The sequence below is a fragment of the Anomaloglossus baeobatrachus genome, chromosome 5, assembly GCF_048569485.1.
Source record: "Anomaloglossus baeobatrachus isolate aAnoBae1 chromosome 5, aAnoBae1.hap1, whole genome shotgun sequence".
Lineage (NCBI taxonomy): Eukaryota > Metazoa > Chordata > Amphibia > Anura > Aromobatidae > Anomaloglossus > Anomaloglossus baeobatrachus.
Window position 1 is genome coordinate 69,130,524 of NC_134357.1, and position 24,999 is coordinate 69,155,522.

General features: G+C 35.4%; 1 protein-coding gene across 1 annotated transcript in view; it reads left to right on the forward strand.

Annotated features, from left to right (window-relative positions):
* The window catches only part of LOC142312635 (scavenger receptor cysteine-rich domain-containing protein DMBT1-like), a 35,462-nt gene that overhangs the window by 6,509 nt on the left and 3,954 nt on the right, over nucleotides 1-24,999 (forward strand). The window contains exons 4-12 of the mRNA XM_075351632.1: nucleotides 222-539; nucleotides 3,285-3,602; nucleotides 6,348-6,665; nucleotides 9,410-9,727; nucleotides 12,472-12,789; nucleotides 15,533-15,850; nucleotides 19,440-19,741; nucleotides 20,810-20,828; nucleotides 22,500-22,811. Of these exons, the coding sequence (XP_075207747.1) occupies nucleotides 222-539; nucleotides 3,285-3,602; nucleotides 6,348-6,665; nucleotides 9,410-9,727; nucleotides 12,472-12,789; nucleotides 15,533-15,850; nucleotides 19,440-19,741; nucleotides 20,810-20,828; nucleotides 22,500-22,811 (2,541 nt within the window). The remainder of the gene's footprint in view (nucleotides 1-221; nucleotides 540-3,284; nucleotides 3,603-6,347; nucleotides 6,666-9,409; nucleotides 9,728-12,471; nucleotides 12,790-15,532; nucleotides 15,851-19,439; nucleotides 19,742-20,809; nucleotides 20,829-22,499; nucleotides 22,812-24,999) is intronic.

A 24,999-nucleotide genomic window follows, 5' to 3' on the forward strand; every position in this document is an offset into this window, starting at 1 on the left:
TCTTATCAAATATATGGACTGCAGACAAATATCACTTGTAATCTTAATGATTTCCCATGGTTTTTCCATGTGTCTATAAAAAGTATTGTCTTTCAGGGTTTTTTTTTATAAAATGTCCAGAAAAAATAAGATTAAGTTGACTAACCTGTTTGGACTATTTCATTGAGACTATTTAAAGTGTAAAATTTTTGGAAATGACAATTTTCCTATTTTATTTTTAGGTTCAGACATGTCTTTAAGACTGGTAAATGGCAATGGTCAATGTAACGGTCGTGTAGAAATCCTCTATAATGGAGCATGGGGAACTGTGTGTGATGATTATTTTGATTTGAACGCTGCACAAGTTGTATGCAGGCAGTTAAGTTGCGGCAACGCACTTGCAGCTAATGGCAGTGCTGCTTTTGGCCAAGGACAAGGACAAATTGTATTGGATGATGTGCAATGTACCGGCAATGAACAACATGTATGGGACTGTCAACACCAACCATATACAGTACACAACTGTGGCCACAATGAAGATGCTGGAGTTGTCTGCTCAGGTATAGTCAGATAGAAGAAACTCTTTTTAATCATTTGTTATCATTCCATGCTTTATCATAGATGTTAGAGTTCAGGTAGATCATATTTTTAGACTGTCTACAACTTAGGGTACTGTAAACAAAAAATAGATTTTGTAGGGAAGTCCTAGAGGATTACAGGTATATTGGTTTCTGCCCCATCACCACCCAGCTGCTATTATGTTTTATGTGGGATAGGAGGATTACTTTGTGAGGTCATAAATAAGCCAACCATGAAATGATGATAAGTTAAACTTTTTTCAGCGGAAACATACTAACAAAAGACTTAATAAACGTTTAATGTTTTTCACTATGTTTTTTTTTTCAAATTGCATTTACTTTCTATTTTTTTTACTGTCATGTCAATACTATTTTACTAAGGTGACAAAGCACAAGTAAATCTTTTATATACACATGCTCTGTGACAAAGGAATGATTGATGCAGGTCCCACCACAATGATCCACATTTATTTTGAGAATAGGGTCAGACTGCTGTCAATGGAGAGTTTCCAAAATGGGGTCACTTGAGGGGGTTTCTGCTGTTTTGGCATGTCAGGGACTCATCAAATGTGACAATGATGTATACAGTATATTACAGCCAAAATGGTGGTCCTAAATTGAAATAGCACACCTCCCATTTTAAGCCTTGCAAAGTGCCTAAACAGCAGTTATCTACCACAAATTGGGTGTTAGCAAACTCAGGAGAAATTTCACAACCATTTTTGTGGTCCACTTTTTCCTTTAAGACTTGGCAAAATGAAAAAATTGAGTATAAAGCAGCATTTTAGTGGGAAAAAATATAATTTTCATTTTCACATCCAATGTTATAAAGCTCTGTAAAGCACCCATTAGACCTCGATGTTCACAATACCCTTACATGAATTCCTTGAGGGTTGTAGATTCCAATATGGCTTCAATTTTTTTTTTTTTTTTGCTGTTTTAGCATATTAGGGGCTCTGAAGATGCAAAATAGCTCCCACAATCTACAGTATTTTAGCCAAAATTGAGCTACAGAACAGAAATGCAACTATGTCCCTTCCAAGCAATGCTATGTCTCCAACAGTAGTTTCTGAACAGATTTGGGGTATTGATGTAATCAAAAACATTTCACAACACATTTTTGGTTATTTTTCTGTTCTTAATTCTTGGGAAAATTAAACATTAGAGGCAACAGTAACAATTTGTTGTTTTTCATTTCGACGCCCCAATGTTGTAAACATCTGTGAATGACCTATGTGTTCAATATGCTCAACACACACCTCAGTGATTTCCTTCTGTGGTGTAGTTTTAAAGATTGGTCACTTCTGGTGGTTTCGTCTGTTTTGGTTCCCTAGAGACTCCACAAATGCAACATGCTGTCTGCAGTCTTTCAGTCTATTATATCCAAAATTATCCTCTAAAAAACAAATAGTGCATTTCCTTTCCTTGCCCTGCTTTGCGCCCAAACAGTAGTTTCTGACCACAAATCCAGTATTAACAGACTCAACATAAATTGCACAAAAAATTATGAGGTCCCTTTTCTCCTTCCACTCTTGAAAAATTGAAAAATATGGGACCAAAGTAACATTTTTGTGGAAATAACTAATTTTTTCTTTTAACTTCTTCATTTTAATTTCTTGCAGCACCTGAAGGGATAACTACCTTTTTAAATGTGGTTTTGAGTACTTTCAAAAGTCTGTTAATTAAAATGGGGTCACTTTTGGGCTTTTTTTGAAATGTAGGTCGCTAAAAGTCATTTTAAATTTGAAGTGGTCCACACTGCATAATAAAACATTTTTTGTAACGTTTGTGGCAAAAATAAAAAATTACTGTTAAAAATGTAACCCCACTACATGTTTAACAAAAAAATACAATTCAAAAATGATGCTAATGTAAAGTATATATTTGTCAAATGACCGATACTAATTATTTTAAATGGTATCGAATTAAAATGTAAATTTTTGTCACACCGAAATGCCAAGACTGGACACAGAGTTTCACACATATCTATAGCATATAAAAGTGGAAGTATAAAAGAGGTTCAAGATAAGAATTAAAAATAGCAGCACTCACTGTCTCAAGAGTTAAATTTATTGTGGCAAAAAAGTAGAATGGAAAAGGCGGTGGAGAAAAAAAAGGATGATGGCCATTTTGTGTTACCCACATGCTTCAAAGGTCCTGTGCAGGAGGTTTAAAGAGAATATTCAGTTAGAAGAGAATATTCACTCTCTTAATGCATGTATAAGTGAAGGTAAACAGGATATTAGAAGTCTGGAATTCCGATTAAGATGGAAGTTGACCCGTTGACACATTGCACTTTTATTCAATATTTTGTGCAGGTTAGAAAAAAGTGTAGCCAGCCATCTAGAACCTTCATGACAGTGCATAAAAATTAGTCACTTTTTGGCCCTGTCAGCAAAAATAAGTAAGGCGTCCATGATGTTTTTGAGCCTGAAAAAACTTATACAAGTTATTTTGACTGCATTTATCATCATGTTTTAGTTTTCAGTGAATGCAGCTAATGGTTTCTTATCAAATATATGGACTGCAGACAAATATCACTTGTAATCTTAATGATTTCCCATGGTTTTTCCATGTGTCTATAAAAAGTATTGTCTTTCAGGGTTTTTTTTTATAAAATGTCCAGAAAAAATAAGATTAAGTTGACTAACCTGTTTGGACTATTTCATTGAGACTATTTAAAGTGTAAAATTTTTGGAAATGACAATTTTCCTATTTTATTTTTAGGTTCAGACATGTCTTTAAGACTGGTAAATGGCAATGGTCAATGTAACGGTCGTGTAGAAATCCTCTATAATGGAGCATGGGGAACTGTGTGTGATGATTATTTTGATTTGAACGCTGCACAAGTTGTATGCAGGCAGTTAAGTTGCGGCAACGCACTTGCAGCTAATGGCAGTGCTGCTTTTGGCCAAGGACAAGGACAAATTGTATTGGATGATGTGCAATGTACCGGCAATGAACAACATGTATGGGACTGTCAACACCAACCATATACAGTACACAACTGTGGCCACAATGAAGATGCTGGAGTTGTCTGCTCAGGTATAGTCAGATAGAAGAAACTCTTTTTAATCATTTGTTATCATTCCATGCTTTATCATAGATGTTAGAGTTCAGGTAGATCATATTTTTAGACTGTCTACAACTTAGGGTACTGTAAACAAAAAATAGATTTTGTAGGGAAGTCCTAGAGGATTACAGGTATATTGGTTTCTGCCCCATCACCACCCAGCTGCTATTATGTTTTATGTGGGATAGGAGGATTACTTTGTGAGGTCATAAATAAGCCAACCATGAAATGATGATAAGTTAAACTTTTTTCAGCGGAAACATACTAACAAAAGACTTAATAAACGTTTAATGTTTTTCACTATGTTTTTTTTTTCAAATTGCATTTACTTTCTATTTTTTTTACTGTCATGTCAATACTATTTTACTAAGGTGACAAAGCACAAGTAAATCTTTTATATACACATGCTCTGTGACAAAGGAATGATTGATGCAGGTCCCACCACAATGATCCACATTTATTTTGAGAATAGGGTCAGACTGCTGTCAATGGAGAGTTTCCAAAATGGGGTCACTTGAGGGGGTTTCTGCTGTTTTGGCATGTCAGGGACTCATCAAATGTGACAATGATGTATACAGTATATTACAGCCAAAATGGTGGTCCTAAATTGAAATAGCACACCTCCCATTTTAAGCCTTGCAAAGTGCCTAAACAGCAGTTATCTACCACAAATTGGGTGTTAGCAAACTCAGGAGAAATTTCACAACCATTTGTGTGGTCCACTTTTTCCTTTAAGACTTGGCAAAATGAAAAAATTGAGTATAAAGCAGCATTTTAGTGGGAAAAAATATAATTTTCATTTTCACATCCAATGTTATAAAGCTCTGTAAAGCACCCATTAGACCTCGATGTTCACAATACCCTTACATGAATTCCTTGAGGGTTGTAGATTCCAATATGGCTTCAATTTTTTTTTTTTTTTTGCTGTTTTAGCATATTAGGGGCTCTGAAGATGCAAAATAGCTCCCACAATCTACAGTATTTTAGCCAAAATTGAGCTACAGAACATAAATGCAACTATGTCCCTTCCAAGCAATGCTATGTCTCCAACAGTAGTTTCTGAACAGATTTGGGGTATTGATGTAATCAAAAACATTTCACAACACATTTTTGGTTATTTTTCTGTTCTTAATTCTTGGGAAAATTAAACATTAGAGGCAACAGTAACAATTTGTTGTTTTTCATTTCGACGCCCCAATGTTGTAAACATCTGTGAATGACCTATGTGTTCAATATGCTCAACACACACCTCAGTGATTTCCTTCTGTGGTGTAGTTTTAAAGATTGGTCACTTCTGGTGGTTTCGTCTGTTTTGGTTCCCTAGAGACTCCACAAATGCAACATGCTGTCTGCAGTCTTTCAGTCTATTATATCCAAAATTATCCTCTAAAAAACAAATAGTGCATTTCCTTTCCTTGCCCTGCTTTGCGCCCAAACAGTAGTTTCTGACCACAAATCCAGTATTAACAGACTCAACATAAATTGCACAAAAAATTATGAGGTCCCTTTTCTCCTTCCACTCTTGAAAAATTGAAAAATATGGGACCAAAGTAACATTTTTGTGGAAATAACTAATTTTTTCTTTTAACTTCTTCATTTTAATTTCTTGCAGCACCTGAAGGGATAACTACCTTTTTAAATGTGGTTTTGAGTACTTTCAAAAGTCTGTTAATTAAAATGGGGTCACTTTTGGGCTTTTTTTGAAATGTAGGTCGCTAAAAGTCATTTTAAATTTGAAGTGGTCCACACTGCATAATAAAACATTTTTTGTAACGTTTGTGGCAAAAATAAAAAATTACTGTTAAAAATGTAACCCCACTACATGTTTAACAAAAAAATACAATTCAAAAATGATGCTAATGTAAAGTATATATTTGTCAAATGACCGATACTAATTATTTTAAATGGTATCGAATTAAAATGTAAATTTTTGTCACACCGAAATGCCAAGACTGGACACAGAGTTTCACACATATCTATAGCATATAAAAGTGGAAGTATAAAAGAGGTTCAAGATAAGAATTAAAAATAGCAGCACTCACTGTCTCAAGAGTTAAATTTATTGTGGCAAAAAAGTAGAATGGAAAAGGCGGTGGAGAAAAAAAAGGATGATGGCCATTTTGTGTTACCCACATGCTTCAAAGGTCCTGTGCAGGAGGTTTAAAGAGAATATTCAGTTAGAAGAGAATATTCACTCTCTTAATGCATGTATAAGTGAAGGTAAACAGGATATTAGAAGTCTGGAATTCCGATTAAGATGGAAGTTGACCCGTTGACACATTGCACTTTTATTCAATATTTTGTGCAGGTTAGAAAAAAGTGTAGCCAGCCATCTAGAACCTTCATGACAGTGCATAAAAATTAGTCACTTTTTGGCCCTGTCAGCAAAAATAAGTAAGGCGTCCATGATGTTTTTGAGCCTGAAAAAACTTATACAAGTTATTTTGACTGCATTTATCATCATGTTTTAGTTTTCAGTGAATGCAGCTAATGGTTTCTTATCAAATATATGGACTGCAGACAAATATCACTTGTAATCTTAATGATTTCCCATGGTTTTTCCATGTGTCTATAAAAAGTATTGTCTTTCAGGGTTTTTTTTTATAAAATGTCCAGAAAAAATAAGATTAAGTTGACTAACCTGTTTGGACTATTTCATTGAGACTATTTAAAGTGTAAAATTTTTGGAAATGACAATTTTCCTATTTTATTTTTAGGTTCAGACATGTCTTTAAGACTGGTAAATGGCAATGGTCAATGTAACGGTCGTGTAGAAATCCTCTATAATGGAGCATGGGGAACTGTGTGTGATGATTATTTTGATTTGAACGCTGCACAAGTTGTATGCAGGCAGTTAAGTTGCGGCAACGCACTTGCAGCTAATGGCAGTGCTGCTTTTGGCCAAGGACAAGGACAAATTGTATTGGATGATGTGCAATGTACCGGCAATGAACAACATGTATGGGACTGTCAACACCAACCATATACAGTACACAACTGTGGCCACAATGAAGATGCTGGAGTTGTCTGCTCAGGTATAGTCAGATAGAAGAAACTCTTTTTAATCATTTGTTATCATTCCATGCTTTATCATAGATGTTAGAGTTCAGGTAGATCATATTTTTAGACTGTCTACAACTTAGGGTACTGTAAACAAAAAATAGATTTTGTAGGGAAGTCCTAGAGGATTACAGGTATATTGGTTTCTGCCCCATCACCACCCAGCTGCTATTATGTTTTATGTGGGATAGGAGGATTACTTTGTGAGGTCATAAATAAGCCAACCATGAAATGATGATAAGTTAAACTTTTTTCAGCGGAAACATACTAACAAAAGACTTAATAAACGTTTAATGTTTTTCACTATGTTTTTTTTTTCAAATTGCATTTACTTTCTATTTTTTTTACTGTCATGTCAATACTATTTTACTAAGGTGACAAAGCACAAGTAAATCTTTTATATACACATGCTCTGTGACAAAGGAATGATTGATGCAGGTCCCACCACAATGATCCACATTTATTTTGAGAATAGGGTCAGACTGCTGTCAATGGAGAGTTTCCAAAATGGGGTCACTTGAGGGGGTTTCTGCTGTTTTGGCATGTCAGGGACTCATCAAATGTGACAATGATGTATACAGTATATTACAGCCAAAATGGTGGTCCTAAATTGAAATAGCACACCTCCCATTTTAAGCCTTGCAAAGTGCCTAAACAGCAGTTATCTACCACAAATTGGGTGTTAGCAAACTCAGGAGAAATTTCACAACCATTTGTGTGGTCCACTTTTTCCTTTAAGACTTGGCAAAATGAAAAAATTGAGTATAAAGCAGCATTTTAGTGGGAAAAAATATAATTTTCATTTTCACATCCAATGTTATAAAGCTCTGTAAAGCACCCGTTAGACCTAGATGTTCACAATACCCTTACATGAATTCCTTGAGGGTTGTAGATTCCAATATGGCTTCAACTTTTTTTTTTTTTGCTGTTTTAGCATATTAGGGGCTCTGAAGATGCAAAATAGCTCCCACAATCTACAGTATTTTAGCCAAAATTGAGCTACAGAACATAAATGCAACTATGTCCCTTCCAAGCAATGCTATGTGTCCAACAGTAGTTTCTGAACAGATTTGGGGTATTGATGTAATCAAAAACATTTCACAACACATTATTGGTTATTTTTCTGTTCTTAATTCTTGGGAAAATTAAACATTAGAGGCAACAGTAACAATTTGTTGTTTTTCATTTCGACGCCCCAATGTTGTAAACATCTGTGAATGACCTATGTGTTCAATATGCTTAACACACACCTCAGTGATTTCCTTCTGTGGTGTAGTTTTAAAGATTGGTCACTTCTGGTGGTTTCGTCTGTTTTGGTTCCCTAGAGACTCCACAAATGCAACATGCTGTCTGCAGTCTTTCAGTCTATTATATCCAAAATTATCCTCTAAAAAACAAATAGTGCATTTCCTTTCCTTGCCCTGCTTTGCGCCCAAACAGTAGTTTCTGACCACAAATCCAGTATTAACAGACTCAACATAAATTGCACAAAAAATTATGAGGTCCCTTTTCTCCTTCCACTCTTGAAAAATTGAAAAATATGGGACCAAAGTAACATTTTTGTGGAAATAACTAATTTTTTCTTTTAACTTCTTCATTTTAATTTCTTGCAGCACCTGAAGGGATAACTACCTTTTTAAATGTGGTTTTGAGTACTTTCAAAAGTCTGTTAATTAAAATGGGGTCACTTTTGGGCTTTTTTTTGAAATGTAGGTCGCTAAAAGTCATTTTAAATTTGAAGTGGTCCACACTGCATAATAAAACATTTTTTGTAACGTTTGTGGCAAAAATAAAAAATTACTGTTAAAAATGTAACCCCACTACATGTTTAACAAAAAAATACAATTCAAAAATGATGCTAATGTAAAGTATATATTTGTCAAATGACCGATACTAATTATTTTAAATGGTATCGAATTAAAATGTAAATTTTTGGCACACCGAAATGCCAAGACTGGACACAGAGGTTCACACATATCTATAGCATATAAAAGTGGAAGTATAAAAGTGGTTCAAGATAAGAATTAAAAATAGCAGCACTCACTGTCTCAAGAGTTAAGTTTATTGTGGCAAAAAAGTAGAATGGAAAAGGCGGTGGAGAAAAAAAAGGATGATGGCCATTTTGTGTTACCCACACGCTTCAAAGGTCCTGTGCAGGAGGTTTAAAGAGAATATTCAGTTAGAAGAGAATATTCACTCTCTTAATGCATGTATAAGTGAAGCTAAACAGGATATTAGAAGTCTGGAATTCCGATTAAGATGGAAGTTGACCCGTTGACACATTGCACTTTTATTCAATATTTTGTGCAGGTTAGAAAAAAGTGTAGCCAGCCATCTAGAACCTTCATGACAGTGCATAAAAATTAGTCACTTTTTGGCCCTGTCAGCAAAAATAAGTAAGGCGTCCATGATGTTTTTGAGCCTGAAAAAACTTATATAAGTTATTTTGACTGCATTTATCATCATGTTTTAGTTTTCAGTGAATGCAGCTAATGGTTTCTTATCAAATATATGGACTGCAGACAAATATCACTTGTAATCTTAATGATTTCCCATGGTTTTTCCATGTGTCTATAAAAAGTATTGTCTTTCAGGGTTTTTTTTTATAAAATGTCCAGAACAAATAAGATTAAGTTGACTAACCTGTTTGGACTATTTCATTGAGACTATTTAAAGTGTAAAATGTTTGGAAATGACAATTTTCCTATTTTATTTTTAGGTTCAGACATGTCTTTAAGACTGGTAAATGGCAATGGTCAATGTAACGGTCGTGTAGAAATCCTCTATAATGGAGCATGGGGAACTGTGTGTGATGATTATTTTGATTTGAACGCTGCACGAGTTGTATGCAGGCAGTTAAGTTGCGGCAACGCACTTGCAGCTAATGGCAGTGCTGCTTTTGGCCAAGGACAAGGACAAATTGTATTGGATGATGTGCAATGTACCGGCAATGAACAACATGTATGGGACTGTCAACACCAACCATATACAGTACACAACTGTGGCCACAATGAAGATGCTGGAGTTGTCTGCTCAGGTATAGTCAGATAGAAGAAACTCTTTTTAATCATTTGTTATCATTCCATGCTTTATCATAGATGTTAGAGTTCAGGTAGATCATATTTTTAGACTGTCTACAACTTAGGGTACTGTAAACAAAAAATAGATTTTGTAGGGAAGTCCTAGAGGATTACAGGTATATTGGTTTTTGCCCCATCACCACCCAGCTGCTATTATGTTTTATGTGGGATAGGAGGATTACTTTGTGAGGTCATAAATAAGCCAACCATGAAATGATGATAAGTTAAACTTTTTTCAGCGGAAACATACTAACAAAAGACTTAATAAACGTTTAATGTTTTTCACTATGTTTTTTTTTTCAAATTGCATTTACTTTCTATTTTTTTTACTGTCATGTCAATACTATTTTACTAAGGTGACAAAGCACAAGTAAATCTTTTATATACACATGCTCTGTGACAAAGGAATGATTGATGCAGGTCCCACCACAATGATCCACATTTATTTTGAGAATAGGGTCAGACTGCTGTCAATGGAGAGTTTCCAAAATGGGGTCACTTGAGGGGGTTTCTGCTGTTTTGGCATGTCAGGGACTCATCAAATGTGACAATGATGTATACAGTATATTACAGCCAAAATGGTGGTCCTAAATTGAAATAGCACACCTCCCATTTTAAGCCTTGCAAAGTGCCTAAACAGCAGTTATCTACCACAAATTGGGTGTTAGCAAACTCAGGAGAAATTTCACAACCATTTGTGTGGTCCACTTTTTCCTTTAAGACTTGGCAAAATGAAAAAAATGAGTATAAAGCAGCATTTTAGTGGGAAAAAATATAATTTTCATTTTCACATCCAATGTTATAAAGCTCTGTAAAGCACCCGTTAGACCTAGATGTTCACAATACCCTTACATGAATTCCTTGAGGGTTGTAGATTCCAATATGGCTTCAATTTTTTTTTTTTTTTTGCTGTTTTAGCATATTAGGGGCTCTGAAGATGCAAAATAGCTCCCACAATCTACAGTATTTTAGCCAAAATTGAGCTACAGAACATAAATGCAACTATGTCCCTTCCAAGCAATGCTATGTCTCCAACAGTAGTTTCTGAACAGATTTGGGGTATTGATGTAATCAAAAACATTTCACAACACATTTTTGGTTATTTTTCTGTTCTTAATTCTTGGGAAAATTAAACATTAGGGGCAACAGTAACAATTTGTTGTTTTTCATTTCGACGCCCCAATGTTGTAAACATCTGTGAATGACCTATGTGTTCAATATGCTCAACACACACCTCAGTGATTTCTTTCTGTGGTGTAGTTTTAAAGATTGGTCACTTCTGGTGGTTTCGTCTGTTTTGGTTCCCTAGAGACTCCACAAATGCAACATGCTGTCTGCAGTCTTTCAGTCTATTATATCCAAAATTATCCTCTAAAAAACAAATAGTGCATTTCCTTTCCTTGCCCTGCTTTGCACCCAAACAGTAGTTTCTGACCACAAATCCAGTATTAACAGACTCAACATAAATTGCACAAAAAATTATGAGGTCCCTTTTCTCCTTCCACTCTTGAAAAATTGAAAAATATGGGACCAAAGTAACATTTTTGTGGAAATAACTAATTTTTTCTTTTAACTTCTTCATTTTAATTTCTTGCAGCACCTGAAGGGATAACTACCTTTTTAAATGTGGTTTTGAGTACTTTCAAAAGTCTGTTAATTAAAATGGGGTCACTTTTGGGCTTTTTTTGAAATGTAGGTCGCTAAAAGTCATTTTAAATTTGAAGTGGTCCACACTGCATAATAAAACATTTTTTGTAACGTTTGTGGCAAAAATAAAAAATTACTGTTAAAAATGTAACCCCACTACATGTTTAACAAAAAAATACAATTCAAAAATGATGCTAATGTAAAGTATATATTTGTCAAATGACCGATACTAATTATTTTAAATGGTATCGAATTAAAATGTAAATTTTTGGCACACCGAAATGCCAAGACTGGACACAGAGTTTCACACATATCTATAGCATATAAAAGTGGAAGTATAAAAGTGGTTCAAGATAAGAATTAAAAATAGCAGCACTCACTGTCCCAAGAGTTAAATTTATTGTGGCAAAAAAGTAGAATGGAAAAGGCGGTGGAGAAAAAAAAGGATGATGGCCATTTTGTGTTACCCACATGCTTCAAAGGTCCTGTGCAGGAGGTTTAAAGAGAATTTCAGTTAGAAGAGAATATTCACTCTCTTAATGCATGTATAAGTGAAGGTAAACAGGATATTAGAAGTCTGGAATTCCGATTAAGATGGAAGTTGACCCGTTGACACATTGCACTTTTATTCAATATTTTGTGCAGGTTAGAAAAAAGTGTAGCCAGCCATCTAGAACCTTCATGACAGTGCATAAAAATTAGTCACTTTTTGGCCCTGTCAGCAAAAATAAGTAAGGCGTCCATGATGTTTTTGAGCCTGAAAAAACTTATACAAGTTATTTTGACTGCATTTATCATCATGTTTTAGTTTTCAGTGAATGCAGCTAATGGTTTCTTATCAAATATATGGACTGCAGACAAATATCACTTGTAATCTTAATGATTTCCCATGGTTTTTCCATGTGTCTATAAAAAGTATTGTCTTTCAGGGTTTTTTTTTATAAAATGTCCAGAAAAAATAAGATTAAGTTGACTAACCTGTTTGGACTATTTCATTGAGACTATTTAAAGTGTAAAAGTTTTGGAAATGACAATTTTCCTATTTTATTTTTAGGTTCAGACATGTCTTTAAGACTGGTAAATGGCAATGGTCAATGTAACGGTCGTGTAGAAATCCTCTATAATGGAGCATGGGGAACTGTGTGTGATGATTATTTTGATTTGAACGCTGCACAAGTTGTATGCAGGCAGTTAAGTTGCGGCAACGCACTTGCAGCTAATGGCAGTGCTGCTTTTGGCCAAGGACAAGGACAAATTGTATTGGATGATGTGCAATGTACCGGCAATGAACAACATGTATGGGACTGTCAACACCAACCATATACAGTACACAACTGTGGCCACAATGAAGATGCTGGAGTTGTCTGCTCAGGTATAGTCAGATAGAAGAAACTCTTTTTAATCATTTGTTATCATTCCATGCTTTATCATAGATGTTAGAGTTCAGGTAGATCATATTTTTAGACTGTCTACAACTTAGGGTACTGTAAACAAAAAATAGATTTTGTAGGGAAGTCCTAGAGGATTACAGGTATATTGGTTTCTGCCCCATCACCACCCAGCTGCTATTATGTTTTATGTGGGATAGGAGGATTACTTTGTGAGGTCATAAATAAGCCAACCATGAAATGATGATAAGTTAAACTTTTTTCAGCGGAAACATACTAACAAAAGACTTAATAAACGTTTAATGTTTTTCACTATGTTTTTTTTTTCAAATTGCATTTACTTTCTATTTTTTTTACTGTCATGTCAATACTATTTTACTAAGGTGACAAAGCACAAGTAAATCTTTTATATACACATGCTCTGTGACAAAGGAATGATTGATGCAGGTCCCACCACAATGATCCACATTTATTTTGAGAATAGGGTCAGACTGCTGTCAATGGAGAGTTTCCAAAATGGGGTCACTTGAGGGGGTTTCTGCTGTTTTGGCATGTCAGGGACTCATCAAATGTGACAATGATGTATACAGTATATTACAGCCAAAATGGTGGTCCTAAATTGAAATAGCACACCTCCCATTTTAAGCCTTGCAAAGTGCCTAAACAGCAGTTATCTACCACAAATTGGGTGTTAGCAAACTCAGGAGAAATTTCACAACCATTTGTGTGGTCCACTTTTTCCTTTAAGACTTGGCAAAATGAAAAAATTGAGTATAAAGCAGCATTTTAGTGGGAAAAAATATAATTTTCATTTTCACATCCAATGTTATAAAGCTCTGTAAAGCACCCGTTAGACCTAGATGTTCACAATACCCTTACATGAATTCCTTGAGGGTTGTAGATTCCAATATGGCTTCAATTTTTTTTTTTTTTGCTGTTTTAGCATATTAGGGGCTCTGAAGATGCAAAATAGCTCCCACAATCTACAGTATTTTAGCCAAAATTGAGCTACAGAACATAAATGCAACTATGTCCCTTCCAAGCAATGCTATGTGTCCAACAGTAGTTTCTGAACAGATTTGGGGTATTGATGTAATCAAAAACATTTCACAACACATTTTTGGTTATTTTTCTGTTCTTAATTCTTGGGAAAATTAAACATTAGAGGCAACAGTAACAATTTGTTGTTTTTCATTTCGACGCCCCAATGTTGTAAACATCTGTGAATGACCTATGTGTTCAATATGCTTAACACACACCTCAGTGATTTCCTTCTGTGGTGTAGTTTTAAAGATTGGTCACTTCTGGTGGTTTCGTCTGTTTTGGTTCCCTAGAGACTCCACAAATGCAACATGCTGTCTGCAGTCTTTCAGTCTATTATATCCAAAATTATCCTCTAAAAAACAAATAGTGCATTTCCTTTCCTTGCCCTGCTTTGCGCCCAAACAGTAGTTTCTGACCACAAATCCAGTATTAACAGACTCAACATAAATTGCACAAAAAATTATGAGGTCCCTTTTCTCCTTCCACTCTTGAAAAATTGAAAAATATGGGACCAAAGTAACATTTTTGTGGAAATAACTAATTTTTTCTTTTAACTTCTTCATTTTAATTTCTTGCAGCACCTGAAGGGATAACTACCTTTTTAAATGTGGTTTTGAGTACTTTCAAAAGTCTGTTAATTAAAATGGGGTCACTTTTGGGCTTTTTTTGAAATGTAGGTCGCTAAAAGTCATTTTAAATTTGAAGTGGTCCACACTGCATAATAAAACATTTTTTGTAACGTTTGTGGCAAAAATAAAAAATTACTGTTAAAAATGTAACCCCACTACATGTTTAACAAAAAAATACAATTCAAAAATGATGCTAATGTAAAGTATATATTTGTCAAATGACCGATACTAATTATTTTAAATGGTATCGAATTAAAATGTAAATTTTTGGCACACCGAAATGCCAAGACTGGACACAGAGGTTCACACATATCTATAGCATATAAAAGTGGAAGTATAAAAGTGGTTCAAGATAAGAATTAAAAATAGCAGCACTCACTGTCTCAAGAGTTAAGTTTATTGTGGCAAAAAAGTAGAATGGAAAAGGCGGTGGAGAAAAAAAAGGATGATGGCCATTTTGTGTTACCCACATGCTTCAAAGGTCCTGTGCAGGAGGTTTAAAGAGAATATTCAGTTAGAAGAGAATATTCACTCTCTTAATGCATGTATAAGTGAAGCTAAACAGGATATTAGAAGTCTGGAATTCCGATTAAGATGGAAGTTGACCCGTTGACACATTGCACTTTTATTCAATACTTTGTGCAGGTTAGAAAAAAGTGTAGCCAGCCATCTAGAACCTTCATGACAGTGCATAAAAATTAGTCACTTTTTGGCCCTGTCAGCAAAAATAAGTAAGGCGTCCATGATGTTTTTGAGCCTGAAAAAACTTATACAAGTTATTTTGACTGCATTTATCATCATGTTTTAGTTTTCAGTGAATGCAGCTAATGGTTTCTTATCAAATATATGGACTGCAGACAAATATCACTTGTAATCTTAATGATTTCCCATGGTTTTTCCATGTGTCTATAAAAAGTATTGTCTTTCAGGGTTTTTTTTTATAAAATGTCCAGAACAAATAAGATTAAGTTGACTAACCTGTTTGGACTATTTCATTGAGACTATTTAAAGTGTAAAATTTTTGGAAATGACAATTTTCCTATTTTATTTTTAGGTTCAGACATGTCTTTAAGACTGGTAAATGGCAATGGTCAATGTAACGGTCGTGTAGAAATCCTCTATAATGGAGCATGGGGAACTGTGTGTGATGATTATTTTGATTTGAACGCTGCACGAGTTGTATGCAGGCAGTTAAGTTGCGGCAACGCACTTGCAGCTAATGGCAGTGCTGCTTTTGGCCAAGGACAAGGACAAATTGTATTGGATGATGTGCAATGTACCGGCAATGAACAACATGTATGGGACTGTCAACACCAACCATATACAGTACACAACTGTGGCCACAATGAAGATGCTGGAGTTGTCTGCTCAGGTATAGTCAGATAGAAGAAACTCTTTTTAATCATTTGTTATCATTCCATGCTTTATCATAGATGTTAGAGTTCAGGTAGATCATATTTTTAGACTGTCTACAACTTAAGCTGGTGTCACACATAACGACGACGACAACGACGTCGCTGCTACGTCACCATTTTCTGTGACGTTGCAGCGACGTCCCGTCGCTGTCGCTGTGTGTGACATCCAGCAACGACCTGGCCCCTGCTGTGAGGTCGCCGGTCGTTGCTGAATGTCCAGCTTCATTTTTTGGTCGTCACTCTCCCGCTGTGACACACACATCGCTGTGTGTGACAGCGAGAGAGCGACGAAATGAAGCGATCAGGAGCCGGCACTGGCAGCTGCGGTAAGCTGTAACCAGCGTAAACATCGGGTAACCAAGGGAAGACCTTTCCCTGGTTACCCGATGTTTACGCTGGTTACCAGCCTCCGCTCTTGCTGCCAGTGCCGGCTCCTGCACTGTGACATGTGGCTGCAGTACGCATCGGGTAATTAACCCGATGTATACTGTAGCAAGGAGAGCAAGGAGCCAGCGCTAAGCAGTGCGCGCGGCTCCCTGCTCTCTGCACTGTGACATGTAGCTGCAGCACACATCGGGTTAATTAACCCGATGTGTGCTGCAGGAGAGCAAGGAGCCAGCGCTAAGCGCGGCTCCCTGCTCTCTGAACTGTGACATGTAGCTGCAGCACACATCGGGTTAATTAACCCGATGTGTGCTGCAGGAGAGCAAGGAGCCAGCGCTAAGCGCGGCTCCCTGCTCTCTGAACATGTAGCACAGCGACCTTATGATCGCTGCTTCTGCTGTGTTTGACAGCTAAGCAGCGATCATAACAGCGACTTACAAGGTCGCTGTTACGTCACCGAAAATGGTGACGTAACAGCGACGTCGTTGTCGCTGTCGTTTAGTGTGACACCAGCTTTAGGGTACTGTAAACAAAAAATAGATTTTGTAGGGAAGTCCTAGAGGATTACAGGTATATTGGTTTTTGCCCCATCACCACCCAGCTGCTATTATGTTTTATGTGGGATAGGAGGATTACTTTGTGAGGTCATAAATAAGCCAACCATGAAATGATGATAAGTTAAACTTTTTTCAGCGGAAACATACTAACAAAAGACTTAATAAATGTTTAATGTTTTTCACTATGTTTTTTTTTTCAAATTGCATTTACTTTCTATTTTTTTTACTGTCATGTCAATACTATTTTACTAAGGTGACAAAGCACAAGTAAATCTTTTATATACACATGCTCTGTGACAAAGGAATGATTGATGCAGGTCCCACCACAATGATCCACATTTATTTTGAGAATAGGGTCAGACTGCTGTCAATGGAGAGTTTCCAAAATGGGGTCACTTGAGGGGGTTTCTGCTGTTTTGGCATGTCAGGGACTCATCAAATGTGACAATGATGTATACAGTATATTACAGCCAAAATGGTGGTCCTAAATTGAAATAGCACACCTCCCATTTTAAGCCTTGCAAAGTGCCTAAACAGCAGTTATCTACCACAAATTGGGTGTTAGCAAACTCAGGAGAAATTTCACAACCATTTGTGTGGTCCACTTTTTCCTTTAAGACTTGGCAAAATGAAAAAAATGAGTATAAAGCAGCATTTTAGTGGGAAAAAATATAATTTTCATTTTCACATCCAATGTTATAAAGCTCTGTAAAGCACCCGTTAGACCTAGATGTTCACAATACCCTTACATGAATTCCTTGAGGGTTGTAGATTCCAATATGGCTTCAATTTTTTTTTTTTTTTTGCTGTTTTAGCATATTAGGGGCTCTGAAGATGCAAAAAAGCTCCCACAATCTACAGTATTTTAGCCAAAATTGAGCTACAGAACATAAATGCAACTATGTCCCTTCCAAGCAATGCTATGTCTCCAACAGTAGTTTCTGAACAGATTTGGGGTATTGATGTAATCAAAAACATTTCACAACACATTTTTGGTTATTTTTCTGTTCTTAATTCTTGGGAAAATTAAACATTAGGGGCTACAGTAACAATTTGTTGTTTTTCATTTCGACGCCCCAATGTTGTAAACATCTGTGAATGACCTATGTGTTCAATATGCTCAACACACACCTCAGTGATTTCTTTCTGTGGTGTAGTTTTAAAGATTGGTCACTTCTGGTGGTTTCGTCTGTTTTGGTTCCCTAGAGACTCCACAAATGCAACATGCTGTCTGCAGTCTTTCAGTCTATTATATCCAAAATTATCCTCTAAAAAACAAATAGTGCATTTCCTTTCCTTGCCCTGCTTTGCACCCAAACAGTAGTTTCTGACCACAAATCCAGTATTAACAGACTCAACATAAATTGCACAAAAAATTATGAGGTCCCTTTTCTCCTTCCACTCTTGAAAAATTGAAAAATATGGGACCAAAGTAACATTTTTGTGGAAATAACTAATTTTTTCTTTTAACTTCTTCATTTTAATTTCTTGCAGCACCTGAAGGGATAACTACCTTTTTAAATGTGGTTTTGAGTACTTTCAAAAGTCTGTTAATTAAAATGGGGTCACTTTTGGGCTTTTTTTGAAATGTAGGTCGCTAAAAGTCATTTTAAATTTGAAGTGGTCCACTCTGCATAATAAAACATTTTTTGTAACGTTTGTGGCAAAAATAAAAAATTACTGTTAAAAATGTAACCCCACTACATGTTTAACAAAAAAATACAATTCAAAAATGATGCTAATGTAAAGTATATATTTGTCAAATGACCGATACTAATTATTTTAAATGGTATCGAATTAAAATGTAAATTTTTGGTACACCAAAATGCCAAGACTGGACACAGAGTTTCACACATATCTATAGCATATAAAAGTGGAAGTATAAAAGTGGTTCAAGATAAGAATTTAAAATAGCAGCACTCACTGTCCCAAGAGTTAAATTTATTGTGGCAAAAAAGTAGAATGGAAAAGGCGATGGAGAAAAAAAAGGATGATGGCCATTTTGTGTTACCCACATGCTTCAAAGGTCCTGTGCAGGAGGTTTAAAGAGAATATTCAGTTAGAAGAGAATATTCACTCTCTTAATGCATGTATAAGTGAAGGTAAACAGGATATTAGAAGTCTGGAATTCCGATTAAGATGGAAGTTGACCCGTTGACACATTGCACTTTTATTCAATATTTTGTGCAGGTTAGAAAAAAGTGTAGCCAGCCATCTAGAACCTTCATGACAGTGCATAAAAATTAGTCACTTTTTGGCCCTGTCAGCAAAAATAAGTAAGGCGTCCATGATGTTTTTGAGCCTGAAAAAACTTATACAAGTTATTTTGACTGCATTTATCATCATGTTTTAGTTTTCAGTGAATGCAGCTAATGGTTTCTTATCAAATATATGGACTGCAGACAAATATCCCTTGTAATCTTAATGATTTCCCATGGTTTTTCCATGTGTCTATAAAAAGTATTGTCTTTCAGGGGTTTTTTTTATAAAATGTCCAGAAAAAATAAGATTAAGTTGACTAACCTGTTTGGACTATTTCATTGAGACTATTTAAAGTGTAAAATTTTTGGAAATGACAATTTTCCTATTTTATTTTTAGGTTCAGACATGTCTTTAAGACTGGTAAATGGCAATGGTCAATGTAACGGTCGTGTAGAAATCCTCTATAATGGAGCATGGGGAACTGTGTGTGATGATTATTTTGATTTGAACGCTGCACAAGTTGTATGCAGGCAGTTAAGTTGCGGCAACGCACTTGCAGCTAATGGCGGTGCTGCTTTTGGCCAAGGACAAGGACAAATTGTATTGGATGATGTGCAATGTACCGGCAATGAACAACATGTATGGGACTGTCAACACCAACCATATACAGTACACAACTGTGGCCACAATGAAGATGCTGGAGTTGTCTGCTCAGGTATAGTCAGATAGAAGAAACTCTTTTTAATCATTTGTTATCATTCCATGCTTTATCATAGATGTTAGAGTTCAGGTAGATCATATTTTTAGACTGTCTACAACTTAGGGTACTGTAAACAAAAAATAGATTTTGTAGGGAAGTCCTAGAGGATTACAGGTATATTGGTTTCTGCCCCATCACCACCCAGCTGCTATTATGTTTTATGTGAGATAGGAGGATTACTTTGTGAGGTCATAAATAAGCCAACCATGAAATGATGATAAGTTAAACTTTTTTCAGCGGAAACATACTAACAAAAGACTTAATAAACGTTTAATGTTTTTCACTATGTTTTTTTTTCAAATTGCATTTACTTTCTATTTTTTTTACTGTCATGTCAATACTATTTTACTAAGGTGACAAAGCACAAGTAAATCTTTTATATACACATGCTCTGTGACAAAGGAATGATTGATGCAGGTCCCACCACAATGATCCACATTTATTTTGAGAATAGGGTCAGACTGCTGTCAATGGAGAGTTTCCAAAATGGGATCACTTGAGGGGGTTTCTGCTGTTTTGGCATGTCAGGGACTCATCAAATGTGACAATGATGTATACAGTATATTACAGCCAAAATGGTGGTCCTAAATTGAAATAGCACACCTCCCATTTTAAGCCTTGCAAAGTGCCTAAACAGCAGTTATCTACCACAAATTGGGTGTTAGCAAACTCAGGAGAAATTTCACAACCATTTGTGTGGTCCACTTTTTCCTTTAAGACTTGGCAAAATGAAAATATTGAGTATAAAGCAGCATTTTAGTGGGAAAAAATATAATTTTCATTTTCACATCCAATGTTATAAAGCTCTGTAAAGCACCCGTTAGACCTAGATGTTCACAATACCCTTACATGAATTCCTTGAGGGTTGTAGATTCCAATATGGCTTCAATTTTTTTTTTTTTTGCTGTTTTAGCATATTAGGGGCTCTGAAGATGCAAAATAGCTCCCACAATCTACAGTATTTTAGCCAAAATTGAGCTACAGAACATAAATGCAACTATGTCCCTTCCAAGCAATGCTATGTCTCCAACAGTAGTTTCTGAACAGATTTGGGGTATTGATGTAATCAAAAACATTTCACAACACATTTTTGGTTATTTTTCTGTTCTTAATTCTTGGGAAAATTAAACATTAGAGGCAACAGTAACAATTTGTTGTTTTTCATTTCGACGCCCCAATGTTGTAAACATCTGTGAATGACCTATGTGTTCAATATGCTCAACACACACCTCAGTGATTTCCTTCTGTGGTGTAGTTTTAAAGATTGGTCACTTCTGGTGGTTTCGTCTGTTTTGGTTCCCTAGAGACTCCACAAATGCAACATGCTGTCTGCAGTCTTTCAGTCTATTATATCCAAAATTATCCTCTAAAAAACAAATAGTGCATTTCCTTTCCTTGCCCTGCTTTGCGCCCAAACAGTAGTTTCTGACCACAAATCCAGTATTAACAGACTCAACATAAATTGCACAAAAAATTATGAGGTCGCTTTTCTCCTTCCACTCTTGAAAAATTGAAAAATATGGGACCAAAGTAACATTTTTGTGGAAATAACTAATTTTTTCTTTTAACTTCTTCATTTTAATTTCTTGCAGCACCTGAAGGGATAACTACCTTTTTAAATGTGGTTTTGAGTACTTTCAAAAGTCTGTTAATTAAAATGGGGTCACTTTTGGGCTTTTTTTGAAATGTAGGTCGCTAAAAGTCATTTTAAATTTGAAGTGGTCCACACTGCATAATAAAACATTTTTTGTAACGTTTGTGGCAAAAATAAAAAATTACTGTTAAAAATGTAACCCCACTACATGTTTAACAAAAAAATACAATTCAAAAATGATGCTAATGTAAAGTATATATTTGTCAAATGACCGATACTAATTATTTTAAATGGTATCGAATTAAAATGTAAATTTTTGGCACACCGAAATGCCAAGACTGGACACAGAGTTTCACACATATCTATAGCATATAAAAGTGAAAGTATAAAAGTGGTTCAAGATAAGAATTTAAAATAGCAGCACTCACTGTCCCAAGAGTTAAATTTATTGTGGCAAAAAAGTAGAATGGAAAAGGCGGTGGAGAAAAAAAAGGATGATGGCCATTTTGTGTTACCCACATGCTTTAAAGGTCCTGTGCAGGAGGTTTAAAGAGAATATTCAGTTAGAAGAGAATATTCACTCTCTTAATGCATGTATAAGTGAGGGTAAACAGGATATCAGAAGGCTGGAATTCCGATTAAGATGGAAGTTGACCCGTTGACACATTGCACTTTTATTCAATATTTTGTGCAGGTTAGAAAAAAGTGTAGCCAGCCATCTAGAACCTTCATGACAGTGCATAAAAATTAGTCACTTTTTTGCCCTGTCAGCAAAAATAAGTAAGGCGTCCATGATGTTTTTGAGCCTGAAAAAACTTATACAAGTTATTTTGACTGCATTTATCATCATGTTTTAGTTTTCAGTGAATGCAGCTAATGGTTTCTTATCAAATATATGGACTGCAGACAAATATCACTTGTAATCTTAATGATTTCCCATGGTTTTTCCATGTGTCTATAAAAAGTATTGTCTTTCAGGGTTTTTTTTTATAAAATGTCCAGAAAAAATAAGATTAAGTTGACTAACCTGTTTGGACTATTTCATTGTGACTATTTAAAGTGTAAAATTTTTGGAAATGACAATTTTCCTATTTTATTTTTAGGTTCAGACATGTCTTTAAGACTGGTAAATGGCAATGGTCAATGTAACGGTCGTGTAGAAATCCTCTATAATGGAGCATGGGGAACTGTATGTGATGATTATTTTGATTTGAACGCTGCACAAGTTGTATGCAGGCAGTTAAGTTGCGGCAACGCACTTGCAGCTAATGGCAGTGCTGCTTTTGGCCAAGGACAAGGACAAATTGTATTGGATGATGTGCAATGTACCGGCAATGAACAACATGTATGGGACTGTCAACACCAACCATATACAGTACACAACTGTGGCCACAATGAAGATGCTGGAGTTGTCTGCTCAGGTATAGTCAGATAGAAGAAACTCTTTTTAATCATTTGTTATCATTCCATGCTTTATCATAGATGTTAGAGTTCAGGTAGATCATATTTTTAGACTGTCTACAACTTAGGGTACTGTAAACAAAAAATAGATTTTGTAGGGAAGTCCTAGAGGATTACAGGTATATTGGTTTCTGCCCCATCACCACCCAGCTGCTATTATGTTTTATGTGGGATAGGAGGATTACTTTGTGAGGTCATAAATAAGCCAACCATGAAATGATGATAAGTTAAACTTTTTTCAGCGGAAACATACTAACAAAAGACTTAATAAACGTTTAATGTTTTTCACTATGTTTTTTTTTTCAAATTGCATTTACTTTCTATTTTTTTTACTGTCATGTCAATACTATTTTACTAAGGTGACAAAGCACAAGTAAATCTTTTATATACACATGCTCTGTGACAAAGGAATGATTGATGCAGGTCCCACCACAATGATCCACATTTATTTTGAGAATAGGGTCAGACTGCTGTCAATGGAGAGTTTCCAAAATGGGGTCACTTGAGGGGGTTTCTGCTGTTTTGGCATGTCAGGGACTCATCAAATGTGACAATGATGTATACAGTATATTACAGCCAAAATGGTGGTCCTAAATTGAAATAGCACACCTCCCATTTTAAGCCTTGCAAAGTGCCTAAACAGCAGTTATCTACCACAAATTGGGTGTTAGCAAACTCAGGAGAAATTTCACAACCATTTGTGTGGTCCACTTTTTCCTTTAAGACTTGGCAAAATGAAAAAATTGAGTATAAAGCAGCATTTTAGTGGGAAAAAATATAATTTTCATTTTCACATCCAATGTTATAAAGCTCTGTAAAGCACCCGTTAGACCTAGATGTTCAAAATACCCTTACATGAATTCCTTGAGGGTTGTAGATTCCAATATGGCTTCAATTTTTTTTTTTTTTGCTGTTTTAGCATATTAGGGGCTCTGAAGATGCAAAATAGCTCCCACAATCTACAGTATTTTAGCCAAAATTGAGCTACAGAACATAAATGCAACTATGTCCCTTCCAAGCAATGCTATGTCTCCAACAGTAGTTTCTGAACAGATTTGGGGTATTGATGTAATCAAAAACATTTCACAACACATTTTTGGTTATTTTTCTGTTCTTAATTCTTGGGAAAATTAAACATTAGAGGCAACAGTAACAATTTGTTGTTTTTCATTTCGACGCCCCAATGTTGTAAACATCTGTGAATGACCTATGTGTTCAATATGCTCAACACACACCTCAGTGATTTCCTTCTGTGGTGTAGTTTTAAAGATTGGTCACTTCTGGTGGTTTCGTCTGTTTTGGTTCCCTAGAGACTCCACAAATGCAACATGCTGTCTGCAGTCTTTCAGTCTATTATATCCAAAATTATCCTCTAAAAAACAAATAGTGCATTTCCTTTCCTTGCCCTGCTTTGCACCCAAACAGTAGTTTCTGACCACAAATCCAGTATTAACAGACTCAACATAAATTGCACAAAAAATTATGAGGTCCCTTTTCTCCTTCCACTCTTGAAAAATTGAAAAATATGGGACCAAAGTAACATTTTTGTGGAAATAACTAATTTTTTCTTTTAACTTCTTCATTTTAATTTCTTGCAGCACCTGAAGGGATAACTACCTTTTTAAATGTGGTTTTGAGTACTTTCAAAAGTCTGTTAATTAAAATGGGGTCATTTTTGGGCTTTTTTTGAAATGTAGGTCGCTAAAAGTCATTTTAAATTTGAAGTGGTCCACACTGCATAATAAAACATTTTTTGTAACGTTTGTGGCAAAAATAAAAAATTACTGTTAAAAATGTAACCCCACTATATGTTTAACAAAAAAATACAATTCAAAAATGATGCTAATGTAAAGTATATATTTGTCAAATGACCGATACTAATTATTTTAAATGGTATCGAATTAAAATGTAAATTTTTGGCACACCGAAATGCCAAGACTGGACACAGAGGTTCACACATATCTATAGCATATAAAAGTGGAAGTATAAAAGTGGTTCAAGATAAGAATTAAAAATAGCAGCACTCACTGTCTCAAGAGTTAAATTTATTGTGGCAAAAAAGTAGAATGGAAAAGGCGGTGGAGAACAAAAAGGATGATGGCCATTTTGTGTTACCCACATGCTTCAAAGGTCCTGTGCAGGAGGTTT